Below are 22,055 nucleotides of genomic sequence, written 5' to 3'. Positions count from 1 at the left end.
GAATGCTCAGTCACCGTTTTGTAAGTATTTAACTGTCAGTCATAGAACCACAGAATCACAGAACGGTTTGGGTTGGAAGGGACCTCAAAGATCATCCAGTTCCAACCCCCCTGCCATGGGCAGGGACACCTTCCACTACACCAGGTTGCCCAAAGCCCCATCCAACCTGGCCTTGAACACTGCCAGGGATGGGGCAGCCACAGCTTCTCTGGGCAACCTGTGCCAGTGCCTCACCACCCTCTGAGGGAAGAATTTCTCCCTCAGATCCCATCGAAATCTCCCCTCTTTCAGTTCAAAGCCATTGCCCCGTGTCCTGTCACTACGCGCCCTTGTCCAAAGCCCCTCTCCAGCTTTCCTGTAGCCCCCGTTAAGTACTGGCAGGCTGCAATAAGATCACCCCGGAGCCTTCTCTTCTCCAGGCTGAACAGCCCCAACTCTCCCAGCCTGTCTCCAGAGCAGAGGTGCTCCAGCCCTCGCATCATCTCCATGGATTCCTCTGGACCTGCTCCAGTAGCTCCATGTCCTTCTTGTGCTGGGGACCCCAGAGCTGAATGCAGTATTCCAGATGGGGTCTCACAAGAGCAGAGTAGAGGGGCAGTCATCCTGGGCAAAAGTATATCGTGCCACATTCTTGATCTGTCCACAAAAGTGTATTTGCTATAACTTTGACGTTCCTCCTCGAGCCAGATCTCCAGCGAGTATAAACCAGCATAGCTGCATTATTCAGACAATTGTTCCATTGTCTCCAGTTATGCCAATATATATACACCAGTTGAGGATCTCGCTCTCTCCATTGTGCTTAAAAGGATTTGTTTTGAGCAATAAATGAAATGTGAGAAGTCCAGGTCTTAAAAGTATCAAGGTGTTTAAACTTGGTCTGTGAGGGAAGTTTCAGAGCTTGACCTGTGCAAGACTAAATTGTTTATCTTCTCATCTGCTGGTTTCTCCAGGATAGGATTACATTTTAATTTTAATTAGTGTAATTGTTTTTAAAGCACTGTGGCCAGTAAATGGGTATTAAAATTGTAGCATTCCCTGCGGATGGTTTGGCTTTTTTGTAACAACTGAGTACATCTTGGTTCGCTTTTCTGATTTTTGTAGTGAATTTAGAAGCGGTGAAATACGAGCATTTTGGGAACTTTACTGTCTGATTGCCTTTTTTGCATGAAAATAAATGGGATTAGGAGGCCACGCTTCCTTAGGTGGGTGTTTTTAGTGCGTGGGTGTGATTTTTCACTCTGGTGGTGGCTGTATTAATGGAATAGAGCAGCGATGTGTTTTGCAAACGGCTCAGCAGAACCGCGTACGTGCCAGAGTAGCTGGATAAAGTCTTCATGGTTTGGCCAATCTGTGTTCTTTCCTCTGTCGGTTACTGTGAATTGAGGCACTGATAGTTTGCAAAAAAGAACAGTTCTTTACTGGGAACTGACCCAAGTCCCAACTGCCTATTTCAGTAACACTGTCAGCCATCAGATGGGAACGTGGCCCAAGTTAGACTTGAAGGCCGAGCTCAGGAGTCGTAAGTAACTTACTCTCGACCCTTTGATGCTTGTAATATCTTCAAATTCTCCTAAAGAGATACTGAAATCTAAGACACTGACTAGTCAACAAATTATACATGTTTATTTTGCGTGTCCAGAAGCAGTACTATGCGTTGTGAGGGCTCTGTTGCATGAGTAATTCCTGTGGTTACTCCTCTGTTTGCTTCTAGGTGTCTGCAGTAAGCAGCAAACCACCAGTAAAGGGCAACATAATGAACAACTTCTTTGGAAAAGCTGCCATGAGTAAGTGCTTTATAATATACATCTGTTTTCAGGAACCATTGTGGTCAGGGACCAGCCTGCTGGAGTTCTAAAAAATAATAAAAAAAAAAAATCCTGAGGGATATTAAAAATCTCTCTTTTTTTTTTTTTTTTTTTTCTATTAGTTAAGTTGCAATTAAAAAAAATCAGTGATATCAGGCATCTTGTTATACAGCTGTGATGGGTGGCATAAACAGAAAGGAGCAGAATTCTTCCTTCCCACCCCCACCCTGCCAAACTTGTTGGATTTTCTTCATATCTCCTCTTTTCTTACAATTTTCCATACTATTCTTCTGCTTTTCTGGACTCAGGGGGGTTAATATTTTTGCATGCAGCTCTTAAGGCAAAAATTAAAAGTCGTAAGTGGAATTTTTCAGACAAAAAGGTTGCTGGATGGAGATCAATTAAAATGACATATTTGTGCAGACTAACCCAGGAAGGATTTTTAGTGCAGAAGAAATCTGATTTAAAGTAGAGCACTTTTGGCTGGAAGGTTAGTTGTTGGTAACACGTTTGCCAAAACCTGTTACGCAGAGCGTGTTAGCGATGCTTGCTTTTCATCACAAATCACTCAGGAGTCTATAGTTAGATTTAGGGTTAATTTCTGTACTGACAACTGAGGAGCTAATATCTGGAAGATAAAACCGAGGGATGGCCTTCTCCTTTGAGCAGGGCTTTGGAGCAGGTGGCCTCTGGAGGTCCCTTCTGACCTAAATTGTCCAAGTCTAAAGAAAATACGCTGAAGCTTTTAAATAGACTTTGGAAAAGGACTCTGGGACTTTCTTCAAAGATGCCCTTATAATAATGAGTACAAGAGGATTCAAAGAAGAGTTTCTGGGAGAGAGTGAACAGCAAAGTTCACTTTCTAGCAGACATCTTACCAGGTTGCAAGATACAGTTCCAGCAGTGAACACACAAGGCACAGTGCTGCTGGACATCTCTGCATTCCTGTTTTTGTGAGACTGAGGGAGCTGAGGACGTCTTCAGCCTGAGCCTCACAAGCCTAAGCAAAGTTCCTACAATAAGCTCAAGTACATTCTTAAGGTCTGAGAAGAGCCCTAAGCTGAAGTTCATGTGCTGCAAACCAAAGAAGTTGAAATTGTGTGGTAAAGATAACCCAGTGAGGATGGAGAAACCTTTGTGGATGCATTTCCACGATTTCCAGTGGGGTTCTCTTCTCTGCTGAGCCCTGTCCACTTGTGAGGTGGCTGCAGGGAAAGGAGCAGACTGAGCAGAACTGGAAATGATTATGTGTATAGAAGAGAGAGGGCGATTCCAGGAGTAAGATTTATTCCCTGCATGTTGTACATCTCTCCTGGCTTCAGATATTTCACCATTGCCAGAAAGTTGTGAGTTAACAACAGTTGGGTCCTTCGCCTCTCTACTGCTGATGGTTAATAAGAGAGCTGTCATTCAGGTTCCTATGGGCGAGATGGTTTCCCTTGCTCAATGAAGCAGCCAGCCTGTTTTCCAGGCAGTGTCAGAAAGGTGTTGGCATGAAGTCTGAGCCCTTTCAGCAGCCTCTGTTCCTATTGTCAGTGCAGTTGATCTCACTGTTGAATACTTTTTCCTCTCTCGGGCATCTTGTGCTTGGGATGATACCAGTTTCTAACTCGTCTGCTCCTCTCTCCTGGTGGGATGCGTGTAAAGCTGCTGGATGGAGCTCACAGACTGTGCTTAGGTGCTGGTGTGCCAATAAGAAATGTATTATTTTGCTGTCCACTCCCACCTGCTATCTCTTCTCTGGTACTAGATTAAGCCTTTTGAAGCAGAATTGTCTTTGTATGTGGTGCTGTGTTGGCAAAAGAGGCTGGTTCTTGGTCACATTGGGGTTGGGGTGGGAGGAGAAGCCACTATATTACTGCAAATGATAATTGTGGGCTCTGATGTTATGCAGGACGGTGACTGCACACACCTTTTGTGGCTTTTCATCAGTCCTGATTCTCCTGTTTCTGGCCACTTTCGTGCGTGGCTAAAACCCTTAATTTAGAAGGGACAAACTGGCTGTAAAGACAGATGTGGTGTTATGCCAAGGGGGCTGTCTAGAAGAGGGGTTCCCAACCCTTCTGCCGTGCCTTTGGTCCTGGTGACTGTAAGGGCTTCTGCCACTGCTTCCTACCCCTCTTCTGCAGAGTTTAACTGCTCGGCTTGCAGCATGTGTGGGCTGTGCCATCAGGAACAGAACCAAACTGGTACATCAGCTAGGAGTTTAAGCGTGCCCTTTTTTTCGTGTATGGTGCAGCTTGGTCAATCTAGATCCCTTCATGCTTTTCTGTATCGTCTGTAGTGTTTTCTGTGTTCTTGGTGCACAGTGTTTTGTTTAGCCAACTCCTGTGTAAGTTGGCATTCAGATTGAGTGCCCAGTGTTTGTTCTGGTTTAATGGTTTATTCACAGATAAACTCAAAGTCAGCTCCGTGCCTGAACAGCCAAAGGAGGAGAAAGAAGTAGTCAAGCCTTCAGCTTCTGTCGCAGAACCAGAGTCATCTCCTAATATTGTAGCAGAGAAACCTGGGAAGAAAGCAGAGTCTGCTGGAATTCAACAAAAGGACAAAAAAAGGTGGGCCACACCATTCAGGGTCCCTGTAATCTGTTAACCCACTTGATGGCCTGCATGGAGCTCACCTCCTGTTTCCAGCTACTAGTTTGTATTAAACACAGCTAAAATTCTCTCTCATCCAATTCTTTCCTAATATTTCTTTTTCATTTAGCGCTGTAGATGCCTTGGGGCCATTTGCACCATCGCAAACTGGAAGGGAGACGCTCCAGGTAGTCTCCAGTGGGAAGGGGTGGCTTTCCATGAGACAAGCTCACGGTGTGAGCAGACTTAGTGTAGACCCCGCAGGCAATCTGTGGGGGCTGGCAGGAGCACCTGTACTGCAGGGGAGGTAGTATATTCCCAAGCTTATATGTACACAGCTTCCAGCACACAAAGTTCTGCTTGTTGATGTCCATAGCGAATGTACTGCTGCTTTCAATGCTGCTGGTTTACTTTGGGCTGAGGCTCCAAGTAAATTTTAAGTTCAGCCCTTTGTGTTTAATCCAACCCAAACTGACAGAGACAAAAAATCATTACAGTCTGATGGCTCTCTGGTGGCCTATGAGTAATTAATTGGTGGTCTCAATCCGTTTCTAACTGAATAGGTAAGCACACCGCCCAGCCCACCATCGCAGTTAGTGCTTACTGGTCTTCTTATTGATAGTCTTACTCAAAAAGCCAAGGGCCTGGAAACTGCACGTTGGCAGTGTGGTGCTGGGAAGGCCACTTGGGCTGTACCAGCTCTATGAGGATACGTGGGCCTTTAGCCTCCAGGCTTGTTAGTCTGACACGTCTCGCCAACATTAAAAAGAAAGAAGCTATTTTATTTTTCCAGTAGTCTTTAAAAATGGCTCCAGGATTCTGAGACACTACCTCATAGTCAGTCAGTGGCAAGCAGTCTGTCAAAAGAGCTTCTGAGCGATGCTGTTGGGGACATTAGTGTTTGGGAGCCTGAGCTATAGAGACAAGATCAGAAATGCTCTTGCCAGGTTGCTGTGGCCAAGCTAGGTGAGGTGCTGGGCAAAATGTTGAACTGCCGAGGGGCTAAAGAAACCCTCCTTGTTTTGGAGAACTGGATATGGGTAGGGATGAGCGGCTTGAAAATGCTCGTGCACTTATACCTCATTGGATAGGTGAGTATACTCCAGCACGTGTGATGATTGTGTTTTTGAGAGGTACAGAGGTGGTTGATTTCCGTGCTGATATCAGGAAGGCGCTCGTCTAAACACGCGTGATGCTTTCATGCACACACAAGGGATAACACACGTTCGTTCCTTTTTCCTTTTCTTTTTGTGGCAGTAAAACAAAGAGAGTGGACAAGTCGGATAATGAGGAAGAAAGAGATCCTGAAAATCTGAAGAAAAAGAGGAAGCGAATCAAACAACTTCAGTCTGACAGCAGTGATGAGGAAGGTAAAAAGATGGGTAAACAACCAGGCACGTAGGCCAGGGGCCTGGTTTCAACAATATCCCTATCCGAGGCTGTTTGGGATGATTGAGGGAACAGTTTAGAGGATTAAAGACCGTGCAAACGGCTGTAGTTGGAGCTTGCTGTTTATCTTGTGCTGCAAGCAGTTGGGCATACAGTCTTTGTTTTAGCATCGCTCGGACCTGGCTGTCTCCTCACCAAGTGTGCTGCCAGTCACACTGACGTGTGGGAAGGAGGTTCTCAAATCTCTTGTGAAAGATAGCACGCCTTCCAGAACTGTGGGACTGGTCAGAACCAGTTTATTTGGGGAGTAAACACTCGCAAAGTGACCCTTCCCCCCTCCCAGGGTCGTTTTTAGTATCTTGATTCTGTCTGTTTATAGAAATGGTTTGGAAGACAGCATTGGAAGCAAGAGTTCCAAAAAAATAATAATAATAGAGAAACTGGAGGCAAAACAATTGAGCCATATCCGATGCGACTCTGCGTCTCCTCGGTGGCTGTTGGCTTTGATAGGAGTAGGGTGCCCAGAACGTTGCAAGATTCGGGCTTATAATGAGGAACAGCAGGGCTGGATTCCAAAGAATTTGGATAATTGAGGTGACAAATGCCGTTCAATATAGATAACTGGAAAATAAGTTGGGATTTGAGCTAGGGAGTATGTGCTAAACGCAACAGTCGTCCAACAAGCTGATCAGGAAAAGAATTCGGGGATCATTATGGACAAATAATTGAAACCACCAGTTTGGTGTACGGCTCCAGTAAAAAAAGGTGAAACAGCAAATAGGTTGTATTAGCAAAGAGATGGACTCCAGCAGGAGAGCTGAAACTGTTTGCTTATTTAGCGTGGCTGGCACATGAGAAGCACCCATGAAATGAGGACAATCTGTAGGACAAGTTAGAGGGGCTAATACTACGGGATATCTGAGCCACCTTAGGGCTGTTTTCATGGTTTCTCTTCTGCCCAGCATAATTTCAAGTGATCGCTGTCATCAGGCATCCATCACTTCTACTCTGACTATTCCACAGGATGATAAATCTCTCAGGAAGCTGTTCTTCACCATCAGCCTCAATTTCATCACATTCCTGTGTGCAGCTCCTTGTTTAGCCCAAAAAAAAAAATACATATATATGCCCACACTCTTTGGTATTTATTTCTTTAAAAGTTTGTAAGCTATTATCTGGTCTTTCCATTTGCTCATCACTCAGCCTACTGACAAGCTGCGTTGTTTAGCTCTAGTGAGGGAAGATTGCAATCAGCCCGTTGAGCCGCTCGAAGCGCCGTTCCTTGCTGGGCTGGAATCTCCACTGGTCCGTTCTCCGCTAACGAGAGCGGGCGGGAACGAGCCCCGTGTTTCAGGGGTACGGTAGGGCCGTGAGCTGGGGACCCGTGTTGGTGGCAGTGCTGTGAGCACGCAGCGAGCTGGGAGGTGACCGCAGTCTGCTTTCCTTATCTGCTTCTGTTAGAACCCTTTTCAGGTCCTGAGAGTAGAAGAAGGTGCCCTAAGACTGTCATAAATCGAGTAGCACTTTCTGCAGAGAGTACTGCCGACTCCTGCTCGCTGCACACCCGCTGTTGGTTTGCAATATCAGAGTGCTCTGGTCTCTTGATGAGTTCCTGTATCACGGTAGCATGGGCTGAGTAGTTAATGCCTTTGAGTGTGGGACCTTCTGCTTTCGTGGTGTTCCAACGTGTGGTCCAGAGACCGCGCGTGTACTCCTAACTCCGTGCACACAGTAGGCGTGTTTGGTTGTTCTCCCTTGTTTTATTTGTGCTTTTAAGTGTGAGTTAACTGGATTAAGAATCGTAGAATCACAGAATGCTTTGGGTTGGAAGGGACCTCAAAGATCATCCAGTTCCAACCCCCCTGCCATGGGCAGGGACACCCTCCACTACACCAGATTGCTCAAAGCCCCATCCAACCTGGCCTGGAACACTTCCAGGGATGGGGCAGCCACAACTTCTCTGGGCAACCTGTGCCAGTGCCTCAGCACTCTCAGAGGGAAGAATTTCTTCCTTAGATCCCATCGAAATCTCCCCTCTTTCAGTTTAAAGCCATTGCCCCGTGTCCTGTCACTCCAAACCTGTGTCCAAAGCCCCTCTCCAGCTTTCCTATAGCCCCTTTAGGCACTGGAAGGCTGCAATAAGATCACCCCGGAGCCTGCTCTTCTCCAGGCTGAACAGCCCCAACTCTCTCAGCCTGTCTCCAGAGCAGAGGTGCTCCAGCCCTCGCATCATCTCCATGGATTCCTCTGGACCTGCTCCAGCAGCTCCATGTCCTTCTTGTGTTGGGGACCCCAGAGCTGAAGGCAGCACTGCAGGGGGGTCTCAGGAGAGCAGAGCAGAGGGGCAGAATCCCCTCCCTCGCCCTGCTGCCCACGCTGCTCTGGATGCAGCCCAGGACACGGTTGGCTTTCTGGGCTGCCAGCGCACGGTGCCGGCTCATGGTGAGCTTCTCATCCACCAACACCCCCAAGTCCTTCTCCTCAGGGCTGCTCTCCATCCATTGTCCACCCAGCCTGGACTTGTGCTTGGGATTGCCCCGACCTATTTGCAATTAGAAACCATGAATCTGGTCCTCTGGTCAGGTTGGGGGCCCAGTTGTCTTATTAACCTCATTCTCAGTGCCTCTGGACATTAAAACCAGTACAAGTAAGGCTACCTGCCCACTCGTCTGTGGGGAGGATTGGGTTATGGGTTGCTGCTGTTTAACCTGCTGGAGATGTATGCAGAAAGTTTGACTTTCTGTTTGGAGAATTTTCTTCTCACCACTGTTGCTCCTCCTGCATCATAGTCCTCTTGGTTCTTTCTGTTGTGCCGAGAATCGGCTTTGTGTTGTGTGTTAGAATTATAAATTTATGCAAATTATAGCTTGTGTATACAAATTTGTATATTATTCAGATTATTGCTATTCCCTCTTTCAAAAGGGAAAGATTAGAATCGAGAGAGCTGCTCTCTTCTTCCTTTTTAAGCTAATGGCTATCCAAACCACCCTGGGGAGGTCTGGATTCAGGGGATTGGCTCTGCTGTTTGCTTTTCTAACTCCAACTGGGTGAAAGAAGATAGATTAGAATTCTTTGAAATATTAGAATCATAGAATCATAGAATGGTTAGGGCTGGAAGGGACCTTCAAAGGTCATCTAGTCCAACCCCCCTGCAAGGAACAGGGATATCTCCAACTAGATCAGGTTGCTCAGGGCCTTGTCCAACCTGGCCTTGAACGTCTCCAGGGATGGAGCATCCACCACCTCTCTGGGCAACCTGTTCCAGTGTTCTACCACTATTCATACTGAATCCAAACTGGTCATATGACATTCAGTAGTTAAGTATAGGAATATAAGTTGGATGAAATTAATAAATTAAAAAATGAAACTGTGTGGTAGCTGGACTTTGAGAGCATTTATCCCTGGAAAGGTTGGAAAGGGCTTTCTCCAGAGAGCGGGGGCAATTCTAATCAGCAGCATCGATGAGCAAAACGAGGCCTGGAGTGCTGTTGTTCCACGCGTGCATCCCTTTGGGAGCGGGGAGGAAGGCACCGTGTGCCGCACAGCATTTGGAAATCGCTGCCGGACAGGGCACGGTTCATCCGCCACCGGCGTAATTCGCCCGCGGGTGACCCAGGGGTGAGTTTTAAACATGAGAAATGCAAGATCGCATGCCCCATCCCTGGAAGCGTTCAAGGCCAGGTTGGATGAGGCTTTGGGCAACCTGGTGTAGTGGAGGATGTCCCTGCCCATGGCAGGGGGGTTGGAACTGGATGATCTTGGAGGTCCCTTCCAACCCAAACCATTCCATGATTCTAAGATGGGAAGCTGCACCACTGGAGCAGATACCGCAGGCGGACGACGTGCCGCGCTAACCCGGCCGACCTCCGCGGGCAGGGACGAGGGGGTCCTGCTCTGCAGCTCCCGGCGGCACGGCCCTGAGCAGGGCTGCCAGCCCTTCCTGCAGGGGTAGCATGGACAAGGGGACGCTTGTCTGGCAGCTGAACGTCGCTCAGACAGGGCTCCACCTGTGTAAGTGCCGGTGAAACCGCTGCCCCTTTTCCGGGCAGGCTCAGCGACGTTTTTGGGATTGAAACGGGGTCCGTACGGCTGATGCGGAGCACTGTGTGGGCCCTTGCTCTGTGTTAGTCTGCTCTTACTGTACTGAAATTAGCCCAAAATAAGCTGCTCTTACACCAGCGTCAGCACATTGTACCAAGTTGAAAATACAGAGAGGGCATAAGGCACAATCCTCTCCATTTAAATGATTTTTCATTAAAAAGTTATAGTGGTATGAGGGTGCCTTAGTCACTGCAGGTTGTTTTGCTTCCAGTGCCAGAATAAACTACACAAGCGTGTCCACAGAGGACAGGAGGTTTTGGCAGCTTCAGCTATACCAACACAGGCAGCGTTTCGCCGTGTTGACAAGTGTTTTACAGCCACTTTGGAGGGTGATTTCAGTGGCACTGCAACCCACAAACTCCATTGGTTTCGGAGAGCTGCAGCAGAAGCACTAAAGCTTCTCACAGTTTTTCCAGGCAGGGTCAGAGCAAACCGAACAAAGCCAGGATTTACATCTTTGGTACATCCAATTGCCCAACTTGTATCCATTTCACGCAGCTGTTGCTGTTGAGTAAACTGTGGGCAGCAGCTAGAGGTTGACTCAGGAGTTATCACATGTCAGAGGGCTGTGTTGGCTAGAAGAGGATAATAAAGTAATAGAGACGCAGCTTGATGGTAGTCCGAAAAACTCTGACGTGGGGAGAAGGTGCCTTCTCCCTGCCAAAAGCTGGGGGAACTCAGTTGAAGGAGGCTGAAGAAAAAGGCCAGGTTTCCCCCAGGCAAGTGTGGTGGAGCTGACGTGCTGCAAATAACCTTCAGCAGCCTCTGCTCGAGCACGGCAGAGGTGGCAGTTTTTCACCAGGCTGGTTTTCAGCGTTCTCATCATAGAATGGTTTGGGTTGGAAGGAACCTCGAGGCCCTGAGCAACCTGATCTAGTTGGAGATATCCCTGTTCCTTGCAGGGGGGTTGGACTAGATGACCTTTGAAGGTCCCTTCCAGCCCTAACCATTCTATCATTCTATGATTCTATGATCATCCAGTTCCAACCCCCCTGCCATGGGCAGGGACACCCTCCACTACACCAGGTTGCCCAAAGCCCCATCCAACCTGGCCTGGAACACTGCCAGGGATGGGGCAGCCACAGCTTCTGTGGGCAACCTGTGCCAGTGCCTCACCACCCTCAGAGGGAAGAATTTCTTCCTCAGATCCCATTGAAATCTCCCCTCTTCCAGTTTAAAGCCATTGCCCCGTGTCCTGTCACTACACACCCTTGTCCAAAGCCCCTCTCCAGCTTTCCTGTAGCCCCTTTATATACTGGAAGGTGCTGGAAGGTCTCCCTGGAGCCTTCTCTTCTCCAGGCTGAACAGCCCCAACTCTCTCAGCCTGTCAGCCTGTAGGCTCTCTTAAAAATGTTTTCAACTCGATGTGGATGGCCAGCTTGGGCAGTCTGTGAAGCAGGATGGTGCTGGGCAGTATATGGGCATTTCAGCCTGCAGTTGCTGTGAGACTGTCATAAATATTGAGGATTTTGAGTTCCCTGCAGCTCCTCGGCGGCGGTCCCGGCTGCCCCAGCAGTTAGCACCTTAGAGCAGAACTGTTGTTTGGTTTTATCTTTGCACAGCTGCCAGAGCCAGCTCTTTAGGGCAAGGTGAAATACCGAGTCATGTTATCCCACTCCGTTTGCGTTTCTGTGCCTCGCTTACTGAAGTAGTTAGGAGGCCGAGTCCTTGTTTGAAGAATGTAATTTATTATTTAGCCTTGGCAGCCGACCACTGTTTCACTTGAGCCCTTCTTAACCTACGAAGGTCAGTTGGCCGCGTGCCTGGCACAGTCATAACTCTTCACACTGACCTAATCGGTTGGGACAGCTACGGATCCAGAATGCGTGTTACAGCGGCGGGATGAACGCCGGGCTGCAGCCAGCCGGGCTGGCAGGAGGAGCCAGGCAGGCATTCTGTCCCCCCGTCCCGCCGCATCGGCGTTGGTATTAAGCAATAGGTCAGATGAGGAGTTTCTTCCCCCACGTTCCTAGCTCTCCCCCACGTTTGAGGACTTGCATGGCAGCGTTTCCCGCTTGGGTTTGGAGAGGATTCCTTCAAGCCGTTTCAATTAGTCACGGTGCCTGCTGTGTGCTGTAAGGTGCTGCTCCTTCCCCTCTTGCCCTGCGCTGCTTTTTCTCCACCGGCATGCCTCTGTCCCTCTGCCAGCCCCGCAGAAGAGTGACCCTGGCTTTCTCACTTGTCTATAAGCCCTGCCAGTCTCACTAAGGCCCTGTTTGATGGTGCTGGTAGAGGCTCCAGAGCTGGTTTTGCTCTGTACAAATGTGTGAAGGTGGCCTTGACCATTTCGGTCAGTTTTGGCATTGAAAGAATTTCACTATCTCTGTCCTTCCACCCAGTGGTGAGAGAACGGGCTTAGTTTTTTGGGGTAGTTTGTTTTTTCATCTGTTTTTCAAATGAAAGGTTGAGGTGTCCCTTAACAATCTTTTAGGGTGGGTAATAGTATATTGCACTTAATTCTTGGATTAAGGTAGTTTCAAGCTAATAGCATTGATTGTTTGGGATGTGAAGCATCTGTGAAGCACTGACTTTTTACCAGTGGAGAAGAGGTGGAGAAACTAGGGTCATCCAGTGTTTTGGGAATATGTAATCTTAAATCCTGACTCTTTCAGTTTCTAAACAAATTACAGTCCCTCTTTTTAATAAGCAAGTGGACTATATGGCTAAAACATGCTGGTTGCTGTGCCTGCTTTTAAAGTTTTATTTGGTGGAACTGATTTTGGCTTGCCAAAAACCCCAAATGCACTTCTCCCATCCTATCCCACCATTCACTCTCCTTCCTTTGGGAATCGCAGTGCACAGCACCTTAGCATAGGGTGAGCAGTGTGGCTGGAGGCTGACTGCTTCAAATAATTTGTCCTGTCTTGAACTAAAGAAATCCAAGTGAAAACTTGTAAAGCTTGATCTGAATACAGGTTACAAGCAATTGCTCAGAGTTAAATGAAATGATCTGAGACAAAAGGGTGACTGCAAGGGGGCGTTAGACCCACATAGTATCAAGATGTTCATCTCCTTAGTAGATGTCCCACCGTCTCCTGCACCTGAGGAAGAGAAAGCTCCATCTCCACCTCCTGTACCTGCTCTGAAAACTGAACTGGAGCCTGCATCCATGGAGGTAAGAGCATATTGGTTTTATCTGACTCCAGGGGGATTGTCCAACCACTTTTCAGGTGCTTGGGGGAAGGTCCTGTTTGCCTGTCAAGTCCATCACATCATCCTGCTTGGAAGAACCCACCATGTTCATTAGTCCGTTCATTTTCTAGGCTGTTATTTAAAATCTTTAAGTTTTCTACTGACAGTGCAGTTTTCTGTTTTCTTCTCTTTTCTTCTCCGAATGGTTCTATGAATTGTAGCTCGTATTTGAATGCTCTTCCCTCTGAATCTTGGCCTCAGGACTCGGGGCAGGGCCAGAAATGAAACCAGAGACTCTTGGTATCAAACTGGTGTCTCAGGGAAGCTGCTGCGTAAGGGAGGTGGGCTGCGATGGGCAAGAAGTTAACCTCTGAGCTGAGAAAATGCGTGTAGTTCTACTGAAAGTGCAGCTGGTTGTCACAGCACGAGGTTCCATGTCTTGCACACCTCGTTATATCCTCATCCTTCGGGGGGATGATGGGCCAGCCCCAGTGCCACCTTCTCATATAACTAAACGCCTTTCAAAATGTCACATACCCCAGAAAAAAAAATAGTTCCCTGTGCTGGCAGACAGGAAAGCTTGCTGTCTCATTTAAATTGTGTTTTTTTCTCTCTGAAATTTGGCCCGGTAGGACGGGGAGAATTGTGGCATTAACGAAAATGACACTAGAATATCCTGGGAAGGGACAGAATTAATTGTCAAATCATGCTCAGCTTCACTAGGGAGACTAGATTTCACTCCTGAGGCTGCTGCTTTTATGACCTGTGTACGTGCGTGGGGCCTTAACTCTTGTTTTCTCACAATGCTGCCATGTCCTGCAGGCTTCAGCTGGAGGGAGGAAGAGGAAACGGAAGCGCGTGCTGAAATCCAAAATGTTTATTGACGAAGAAGAAGGCTGCATGGGTAAGACTAGCTCAGTGAAACTAACTTTATTGCAGATGTGTTGAAGAGTTTTACAGGCCAGCCTCTCCCAGGATTAGAAGGAGCTTCAAAAATCACTTTGTTATTCCAATTCAACCTCACGCTCCCAGATTGAGGTAACTGGCCTTTGGTAAAGGCCCGGGTAGGGAGTCATGGAGCTGTAGCTGAATCCTTATTCTTTTTTGATTAATCACAGATTTTCTTTCAGTCCTTCTCCCTTCATGCCAGCATGAACACCTCCTTCATTTGCTCTCCTCTCCAAAGCTACAGGCTTTTAAAGATGATGCAGAGAGAGGTCTAGGTTTTGGGATAAATTCTGGCTGGGATAAGTTTGATTTGTTTTTTGGTTTTTTCTTTTGGGGATAAATCCAGAGCTGTGCAGTAGAGCTTGATTATATGTTAATATAAACTTTAAGTATCCCAAATAAACAGGGAATAAATTGAGGCTTAAATCCTTGAGAGGGTTTCTGTTTCTGATAAGGATGACTCTGCTTTCAGGAGGGAAGAGAGTCTCTACAGAGGTACAGAGAGCCAGAGGCTTTAAATGATCATAGAATCACAGAATGGTTTGGGTTGGAAGCGACCTCAAAGATCATCCAGTTCCAACCCCCCTGCCATGGGCAGGGACACCCTCCACTGCACCACGTTGCTCAAAGCCTCATCCAACCTGGCCTTGAACACTTCCAGGGATGGGGCAGCCACAGCTTCTCTGGGCAACCTGTGCCAGTGCCTCACCACCCTCTGAGGGAAGAATTTCTTCCTCAGATCCCATCGAAATCTCCCCTCTTTCAGTTTAAAGCCATTGCCCCGTGTCCTGTCACTACACACCCTTGTCCAAAGTCCCTCTCCAGCTTTCCTGTAGCCCCTTTAGGCACTGGGAGGTGCTGGAAGGTCTCCCCGGAGCCTTCTCTTCTCCAGGCTGAACAGCCCCAACTCTCCCAGCCTGTCTCCAGAGCAGAGGTGCTCCAGCCCTCGCATCATCTTCGTGGCCTCCTCTGGCCCCGCTCCAGCAGCTCCATGTCCTTCTTGTATTGGGGTGAATTCCAGCCTGACTGGACACTGCTTCCTCCTGTGACCTGGAGAAAGCTGTGTGACACCACTGTACTTGTTTCCTCCTCTGTTCCTGACATTGAAATCAAGCTGCAGGAGTTCAGAATCTTCTTTTTCTTTTTTTTTTTTAAACATTTTCAGAATTTAAGAGGGTGGCATGTGTTTTCTTGTAGCACTGCTGTCAGCTCAATTGTATGGGCTGCTCAACATTCTCCAGCCTTGCCAAGCTGGGTAGATGTCACGGGAGCTCAGCCAGTTGTAGGAGAAGATGTGCTGCCATTGCACAGGTTTCTCATTGTGCGTAAGCGTAGATATGGGCTTGCCTGGCCCAGATCTGGAGCTGCCTGGTCGTGACTCAGCTCGTGTCTGTTTGCACCTGTCTGTGTCTTACGTTTCCTGTTAAATTCCTGTGTCTCCTTTAAAGAAGCATAAAGCCCTCAGCAACTGGCTGTGCTGGTAACTGAAATCCTCAGTACTGGGTTGTTGGCAAAGAACTGGACTTGCACAAAGTTCCTGACCACTTTGGCTAGTTGCGTTACGGGGTGTTTTGCTCTCCCATCCCAGATTGAACCATTAAAACACTTGGAAGGAAAATGGAACAAAAAAGCATTAGCTGGGGAGCTGAGTTGAACGAGAACGGTGTCCAGAGCTCGCAGTGATGACTGGTCCGGCTTCGGCTTCCAGCAAAGAGCGCTCTTCTCGTTCTCTTCAGCCTTTTCCAAACGGACCAGGGCTGGGAAGGTTGCCTTGTTTTCCCTTCTCTCCACTCCCAAGAGCTGTGATAGTCTCTTGTGAAATCCAGACCTTTTGGGTTTACAGTTCATATCCGCTACCGCTTTATGAAAAGGGAAATGCGAGCCCCTGCTGTGCCTTCAGGAAAGAGGGAGGAATGGAGCTGGGATACTGAGGAACTGAGGAGGGAGGACATGCTGCTTTCCCTACTAAAAACCTACCAGTCTGTTGTGCAGAACTTGTCTGGTTATTGCCCAGTTTCTCTCCTCCCCTCCCTTTCCATGCACAGGCCTAATCATTTGAAGGCTAAATAACTTGCAAATCTCTCAGGCTAATGTAAATTGTTGTTATTCTTTGAAATAGAGGGGCTTCTTTCCCTCTCCCTGCTGTCTTTTTTTCTTTTTTTTTTTATCAAGGACTAGATTATAGAGACGTCAAATCCTAACATTAGGATTAGGCTGTGCTTTACATTTCTCCATGATTTTGAGTTATCGTTTGTCACAATAGCAAGGAATCAGTGTCAAAAAGCAAAACTAATTTAGGCATTAGCCCAGAGGGAAACTGAGCAATTAAAGTATCTGTGGAGTTAAGCACAAGGCATGTTACAGTGCATCAGCTGGGACTCAGTCAACTGGAAGAAGGACATGGAGCTGCTGGAGCAGGTCCAGAGGAGGCCACAGAGATCGTCTGAGGACTGGAGCACCTCTGCTCTGGAGACAGGCTGGGAGAGTTGGGGCTGTTCAGCCTGGAGAAGAGAAGGCTCCAGGGTGATCTTATTGCAGCCTTCCAGTACCTAAAGGGGCTACAGGAAAGCTGGAGAGGGGCTTTGGACAAGGGTGTGTGGTGACAGGACATGGGGCAATGGCTTTGAACTGAAAGAGGGGAGATTTCGATGGGATCTAAGGAAGAAATTTTTCACTCTGAGGGTGGTGAGGCACTGGCACAGGTTGCCCAGAGAAGCTGTGGCTGCCCCATCCCTGGCAGTGTTCAAGGCCAGGTTGGATGGGGCTTTGGGCAACCTGGTGTAGTGGAGGGTGTCCCTGCCCATGGCAGGGGGGTTGGAACTGGATGATCTCTGAGGTCCCTTCCAACCCAAACCATTCTGTGAGTGCCTGTAGCAAAGGGGGGTCACTGAGGTTTAAGCTGGTGCAGTTCTACCTTACACTTTCTAAAGCTTGAGAGGACACACGTGGACTTGTATATGGGAATGTATACGTGTCTGTTGTGGGTAACTTTGTCTTACAGCGCTGGTTGAAGTTAAAGCTCACGTAATTGGAGTTACTGTGATTTAGCAAGTCTGGCTGTGAGCTGAGCGTCAGGAACTATCTGCCCGTGGGCCCATAGCTGCTGCAAATACAGATTTTTTTAAGCTCAGCTGAGATCTCATTTAAAAAAAAAAAAAAAAAAAAAGTTGATTTAAGCTATGTTACGGAGTTACCAACAATCACTGGCAGGGGTGACAACACAGTGACTTTTTGAAGCTCAGTAAGTGACCAGTGGCCTCTTAAAGCTGCTCACTGAAGAGCCGGTTGCCTCCAAAGGGAGGTTATAGAATCATAGAATGATAGAATGGTTAGGGCTGGAAGGGACCTTCAAAGGTCATCTAGTCCAACCCCCTGCAAGGAACAGGGATATCTCCAACTAGGTCAGGTTGCTCAGGGCCTCGTCCAACCTGGCCTTGAACGTCTCCAGGGATGGAGCATCCACCACCTCTCTGGGCAACCTGTTCCAGTGTTCTACAACTCTCATGGTAAAAAATTTTTTCCTAATATCCAACCTGAATCTACCTCCCTCTATTTTAAAACCATTACCCCTTGTCCTATCACAACTGGCCCTCCTGAACAGCCTCTCCCCATCTTTCTTGTAGGCCCCCTTGAGGTACTGGAAGACCGCTATGAGGTCACCCCGGAGCCTCCTCTTCTCCAGGCTGAACAGCCCCAACTCTTTCAGCCTGTCCTCATAGGAAAGTTAGTTTGGGTTTGCAGTCCCTGGTTGAGCTGGCACTGCAGAGCAGGATTTCATACCATTCCTCTTCCCTGTCTCTGGTTCTGTAGCAAACCTTATTTAACGTGATGCATTAGTACCAGCGAAAGCCAATTTCCCAGAAGAAGGGAAGTCAGGACATCTGTTTAAAAGAATACTGTTGCTAAAGAAAAATGGCTTACTAGAAGAATACCAGAGCACTGCTGGGAAAGCTGATATAACAACATTTACCAGTATCTAACGATGGCTTTCATCAGTGGAGCTGACTCCAGTTTAATTTCCGTGAGCGTTGCTTTATATCCCTTAGCTTTCCATCACCAGATGCCGACGGCAGTGAGCTGGCGATCCCGTTCACCCACAGTCCTTGCTTTCAGTCATGGGTTTGGTTTTATTTTTTTTTAAGGGATTTCTTTACATTTGCCCTGTTTGTCCACTTGTACAGAAAAAAGCTGCCCCCAAGGTTTTCTGCTCCTTCTTTCATCTCTGAGATGTGCTATGTTTGCATCACTCTTCCCGGAACATCCGGTGTGCGTGGTGCTGGTGAGGAAAGGCTGGGTCTGTCTCCGGATTCTCTTGTCTGGATTTCAGGACAATCATGGAATGGTTTGGGTTGGAAGGGACCTCAAAGATCATCTAGTACCAACCCCCCTGCCACGGGCAGGGACACCTTCCACTACACCACGTTGCCCAAAGCCCCATCCAACCTGGCCTTGAACACTTCCAGGGATGGGGCAGCCACAGTGTTGGCAACCTGGGCAACCTGTGCCAGTGCCTCACCACCCTCAGAGGGAAGAATTTCTTCCTTAGATCCCATCGAAATCTCCCCTCTTTCAGTTTAAAGCCATCACCCCGTGTCCTGTCACTCCACACCCTTGTCCAAAGCCCCTCTCCAGCTTTCCTGTAGCCCCTTTAGGCACTGGAAGGTGCTGGAAGGTCTCCCTGGAGCCTTCTCTTCTCCAGGCTGAACAGCCCCAACTCTCCCAGCCTGTCTCCAGAGCAGAGGTGCTCCAGCCCTCGCATCATCTCCGTGGCCTCCTCTGGCCCTGCTCCAGCAGCTCCATGTCCTTCCTGTGTTGGGAACTCCGACCCAATTGCTTTGGCCCCTGTGAAACTCAGACTAAACCAGAATGATGGGTTTTAAACGTAAAATAGATGTTCCATCATCTAACGCTAAACTACGGATTCTGATCTCGTTCAGATCCATCACTTTGCGATGGCTGCTTGTCGGCCTGTGCAAGATGAGTTGTTGGCTGCAGGCCAGTCCCTGGTAGAGAACTCTTTCAGCTGTGGAGGTCTTCAGCGCAGTTGGGCCTTGTTTCTAGAAGAAGGCAACGCTTGAATACGTGTGGAGAGGGAACTGTCCTCTCAAGGGCCCTTCCCAGTGGGGAGCCTTGGGCTGCTGCTGTTTAAGGCCTGCGAATGAAGGTGTGTGATGAACACCAAGCTGTGTTGAAAGAGCTGGATGACATTAAAGCTCCTGAGTCATTAACTTGCCATCTTATACTTAAGAAAGAGGGGAGGCAGTTTGACTCAGTCATCTGGATCTGCTGCATAACCTTGAGCAACGGACTTAATTCCTGGATCTGGCATTGTACTTCTTGAACCCAAAAGGCTGATTTCCAGAAATACAGTGGGAAGGTCTCTGCTCTTTGATGCAGAGGCTTAACCACCATCATCTGTTCTTTCTTTTCTTTTAACCAGTGACTGAGAAGGTTTACGAGAGTGAATCCTGCACAGACAGCGAGGATGACTTCGCCAAGTCCAAGCCACCAGCTGCGCACAAACAGCCCACGCTGCCTCTGAAGAAGGAACCAAAGGAAGAAAGGAAGAACCTGAAGAAAGGGGCAGCCACTGCCAGCAGAGCCAACAAACAGGTCTCCATCATGGGGTTTTTTCAGAAGAAATGAACTGGGTCTTTCTCCTGGCCCTCTTGGCAGCTTGGGAGCGTTGCTCTTTTTGTGTGGCTTTCTGAAAGCTGCTGCGTTGGAGGAGAACAACATGCAGTCTTCTTCAGTGACGTAAGATACCTTGCTTACTGTGTAAGTAAGCCCTCTGGACTAGATTTTTGTATCAGAGAAAAGTTTTGTTACTGCAATAATTTCAATCGTCTTTACTAAGCAGGATGGGAATCGCCAGCTGGAAGGAAAATCTAGAGGAACTCTTGAAAAACTGTTCATCTATTCACACGGATTTTTATTTTTTTAGTACAGCCTTTCACCTGTTTGGTGCTGAAGGCCTGTTCCACGAGTGGTAGATGGACTAAATCAGGAGTTGAGTTGTGGCTTTTTTTTTTTTTTTCCCCTCTCTGTACACCCCCACCTCTCCAGATTGATCTAAATGTTCTCGTTGGTTGGAAGGTGTAATGTAGAAGGTCTTCAGGCGTGCACACGAGTCCTGAACATCTGCTTCAGCTTTAACTGATTGAAATGAACTTAATTTTCCCCCTAAGACTGGTAAATAGTTTTTGCTCGGCCTTTCATAATCTTTTTTTGGACAAAGCAGCGCATATAAAATTTTCTTACACTTTTCTCCCTTGAACATATCCTCTGTGAATTGCTCAGATGTCTAATTATAGACACTGTTGGTGCTCTGTCTTTGCAAAAACATCTTTGAGGCTTCCCACACAACTGGCTCCAGTGTAACTGGGAGAAGACTTGGCTCTTCTTGGGAAAGCAACTGTATGTTTAACCTTGGAAGTTAATGAGTCGAAGGGGAGGGTGATTAGAGGGCACTCCTGCTCACACCAGTCAGGTACCTGCTGCTGTTGTCTGTGAAGAGTTGGTTTTGCTTTTTGGTTTTGTGAAGTTTGGATTTGCCTGAAGGGGTTTTTTTGCAGGCATAAACCAGACAACAGAAGAGTTGTTTTCTAGGACATCCCATCACCTGCCTGCTGAAGGAAGTGTGTCACGGCAAACGGTGCTGAGGAACCGGTTTGTGGAGATGAATAAAGCACAACAGGCCCGTTAATCAGAACCGAGTCGTTGTTTTGGATGCCTTCTGGTTTTCTGGTGCTAAATTGGATAGGTTCTGTATAAAAGGCCAGATTTTCAGGGGACGGGTGCTGAGCATTTCCAAAACTTGGCCTGGCAAGGGCTCCCAAACAGGCAACTGATGTCCTCAGTGGCTGCTGCTGAGTGGTGGTAGGCCAACGTACATATGGATATGTGTGTATATTGGTTTACAAAGTGTTGGTGGTTGGCAGAAAGGTAGATAAAGAAGAGTGTGAACCAAGGAAGAAATGTCTTCAGGCACCCAGCAGGAAGTATTCCGACCCGTGGCCAGTAAAAGGGCCAACTGGGTGTATTTACGCAGTCGTTCTGACCAGGAAATCAGGTTGGTGACTCAAGAACTTTGAACGTGCACCTAAGAACAGTGACCAGCAGTTGAGCCCACTGAAGTCACGTCCCCCTAGGCAGCTTGCACCCTCAGCAGATGTGAGAGGAGCTGCTTCAAACCAGCAGCTCTGGATTTGTGTCCCGGCTGGGTGAGTCCAGCTGCTCACTGCACGGGTTGCTGCTCTCAGGAGCACTCAAGGGTAACCTCATAGCTCAGCACCCTCCCCACGTAGCTCCTCATAAGCGTTAAGAACTTAAATTCTGGACTTTCTCAATGGAGATGTTTAGGAAAAATAAGGGGAAGATGGGTGAGGGAAGGCAGAACAGGCACGGTGCTGACAGACATCCCAACGCTGCAGCAGGTTCCATGCTCTCGTGATATGTTTGAGTGACATGGGCAGCAGAGGTCCACGGGGAAACAGTGAACAACCTTGTTCTGACTTTTATGAAGAAAATTTAACTGTTCAAAACCAAAAAATACTTCTGTAGTGTTTCTGTTTTTCTTGATAGAATCGGGGGTGTATTTTGTAAAGCAATGATGAGTAACAAAACCCATTAAATACATTTTTTTTTCTTTTGTCCTTGCTGTTTGTTAAATGATGTGCTACATCCTGATTTCCAGTGGTTGCTGTGACATTTGACTGGGTGGAAGAATATCACTGGTGAAGGGAGTAAAAAGTTCTTCCATCGAAACCAGGGCTGGCAGCCTTAAAATGAGCATTTTAGGGCATCTGAAACGTGGGTAAGAATTCTTCAAAATATCTGTATGGAATTTGGACCCCTCGAGTCTTATTTCTGTGGCAAATGTTGACAGGACATAATGTCTCGGTGCTCTTGCACCTCACCTCTACCGTGGTCTAGCTGGAGCTTTCTGCTCCACCCCGACTCCCTCTATAACCAGATCAACGTCATATGCGACTTCCTCAGGAAAATGACTTAATGTCTGAAGAAGCAGGACATGGGCGAACTTCAGGCTTCCAAAAATCATGATCTAATACTCCCCACTCCTGCACTTCATGGGCTGCCAGCC

At 47.8% G+C, this 22,055-nt stretch overlaps 1 protein-coding gene across 3 annotated transcripts in view; it reads left to right on the top strand.

The window, feature by feature from the left end:
- POLD3 (DNA polymerase delta 3, accessory subunit) overlaps window positions 1–21,573 on the top strand; it is a 35,468-nt gene extending 13,895 nt beyond the window's left edge. For 2 of the 3 annotated variants that reach the window (XM_086615357.1, XM_086615371.1), the window contains 6 exons: window positions 1,712–1,784; window positions 4,198–4,360; window positions 5,639–5,751; window positions 12,889–12,986; window positions 13,826–13,907; window positions 19,392–21,573. In XM_086615357.1, the coding sequence (XP_086471483.1) occupies window positions 1,712–1,784; window positions 4,198–4,360; window positions 5,639–5,751; window positions 12,889–12,986; window positions 13,826–13,907; window positions 19,392–19,597 (735 nt within the window). In that variant the 3' untranslated portion in view covers window positions 19,598–21,573. The remainder of the gene's footprint in view (window positions 1–1,711; window positions 1,785–4,197; window positions 4,361–5,638; window positions 5,752–12,888; window positions 12,987–13,825; window positions 13,908–19,391) is intronic. The other variant, XM_086615365.1, reaches the window with a different exon arrangement.
- The last annotated feature ends 482 nt before the right edge of the window (window positions 21,574–22,055 follow it).

The sequence above is a fragment of the Tauraco erythrolophus genome, chromosome 1 (genome assembly GCF_009769465.1).
Source record: "Tauraco erythrolophus isolate bTauEry1 chromosome 1, bTauEry1.pri, whole genome shotgun sequence".
In the NCBI taxonomy this organism is placed as follows: Eukaryota; Metazoa; Chordata; class Aves; order Musophagiformes; family Musophagidae; genus Tauraco; species Tauraco erythrolophus.
This window is presented reverse-complemented; position numbering and strand designations above follow the sequence as displayed.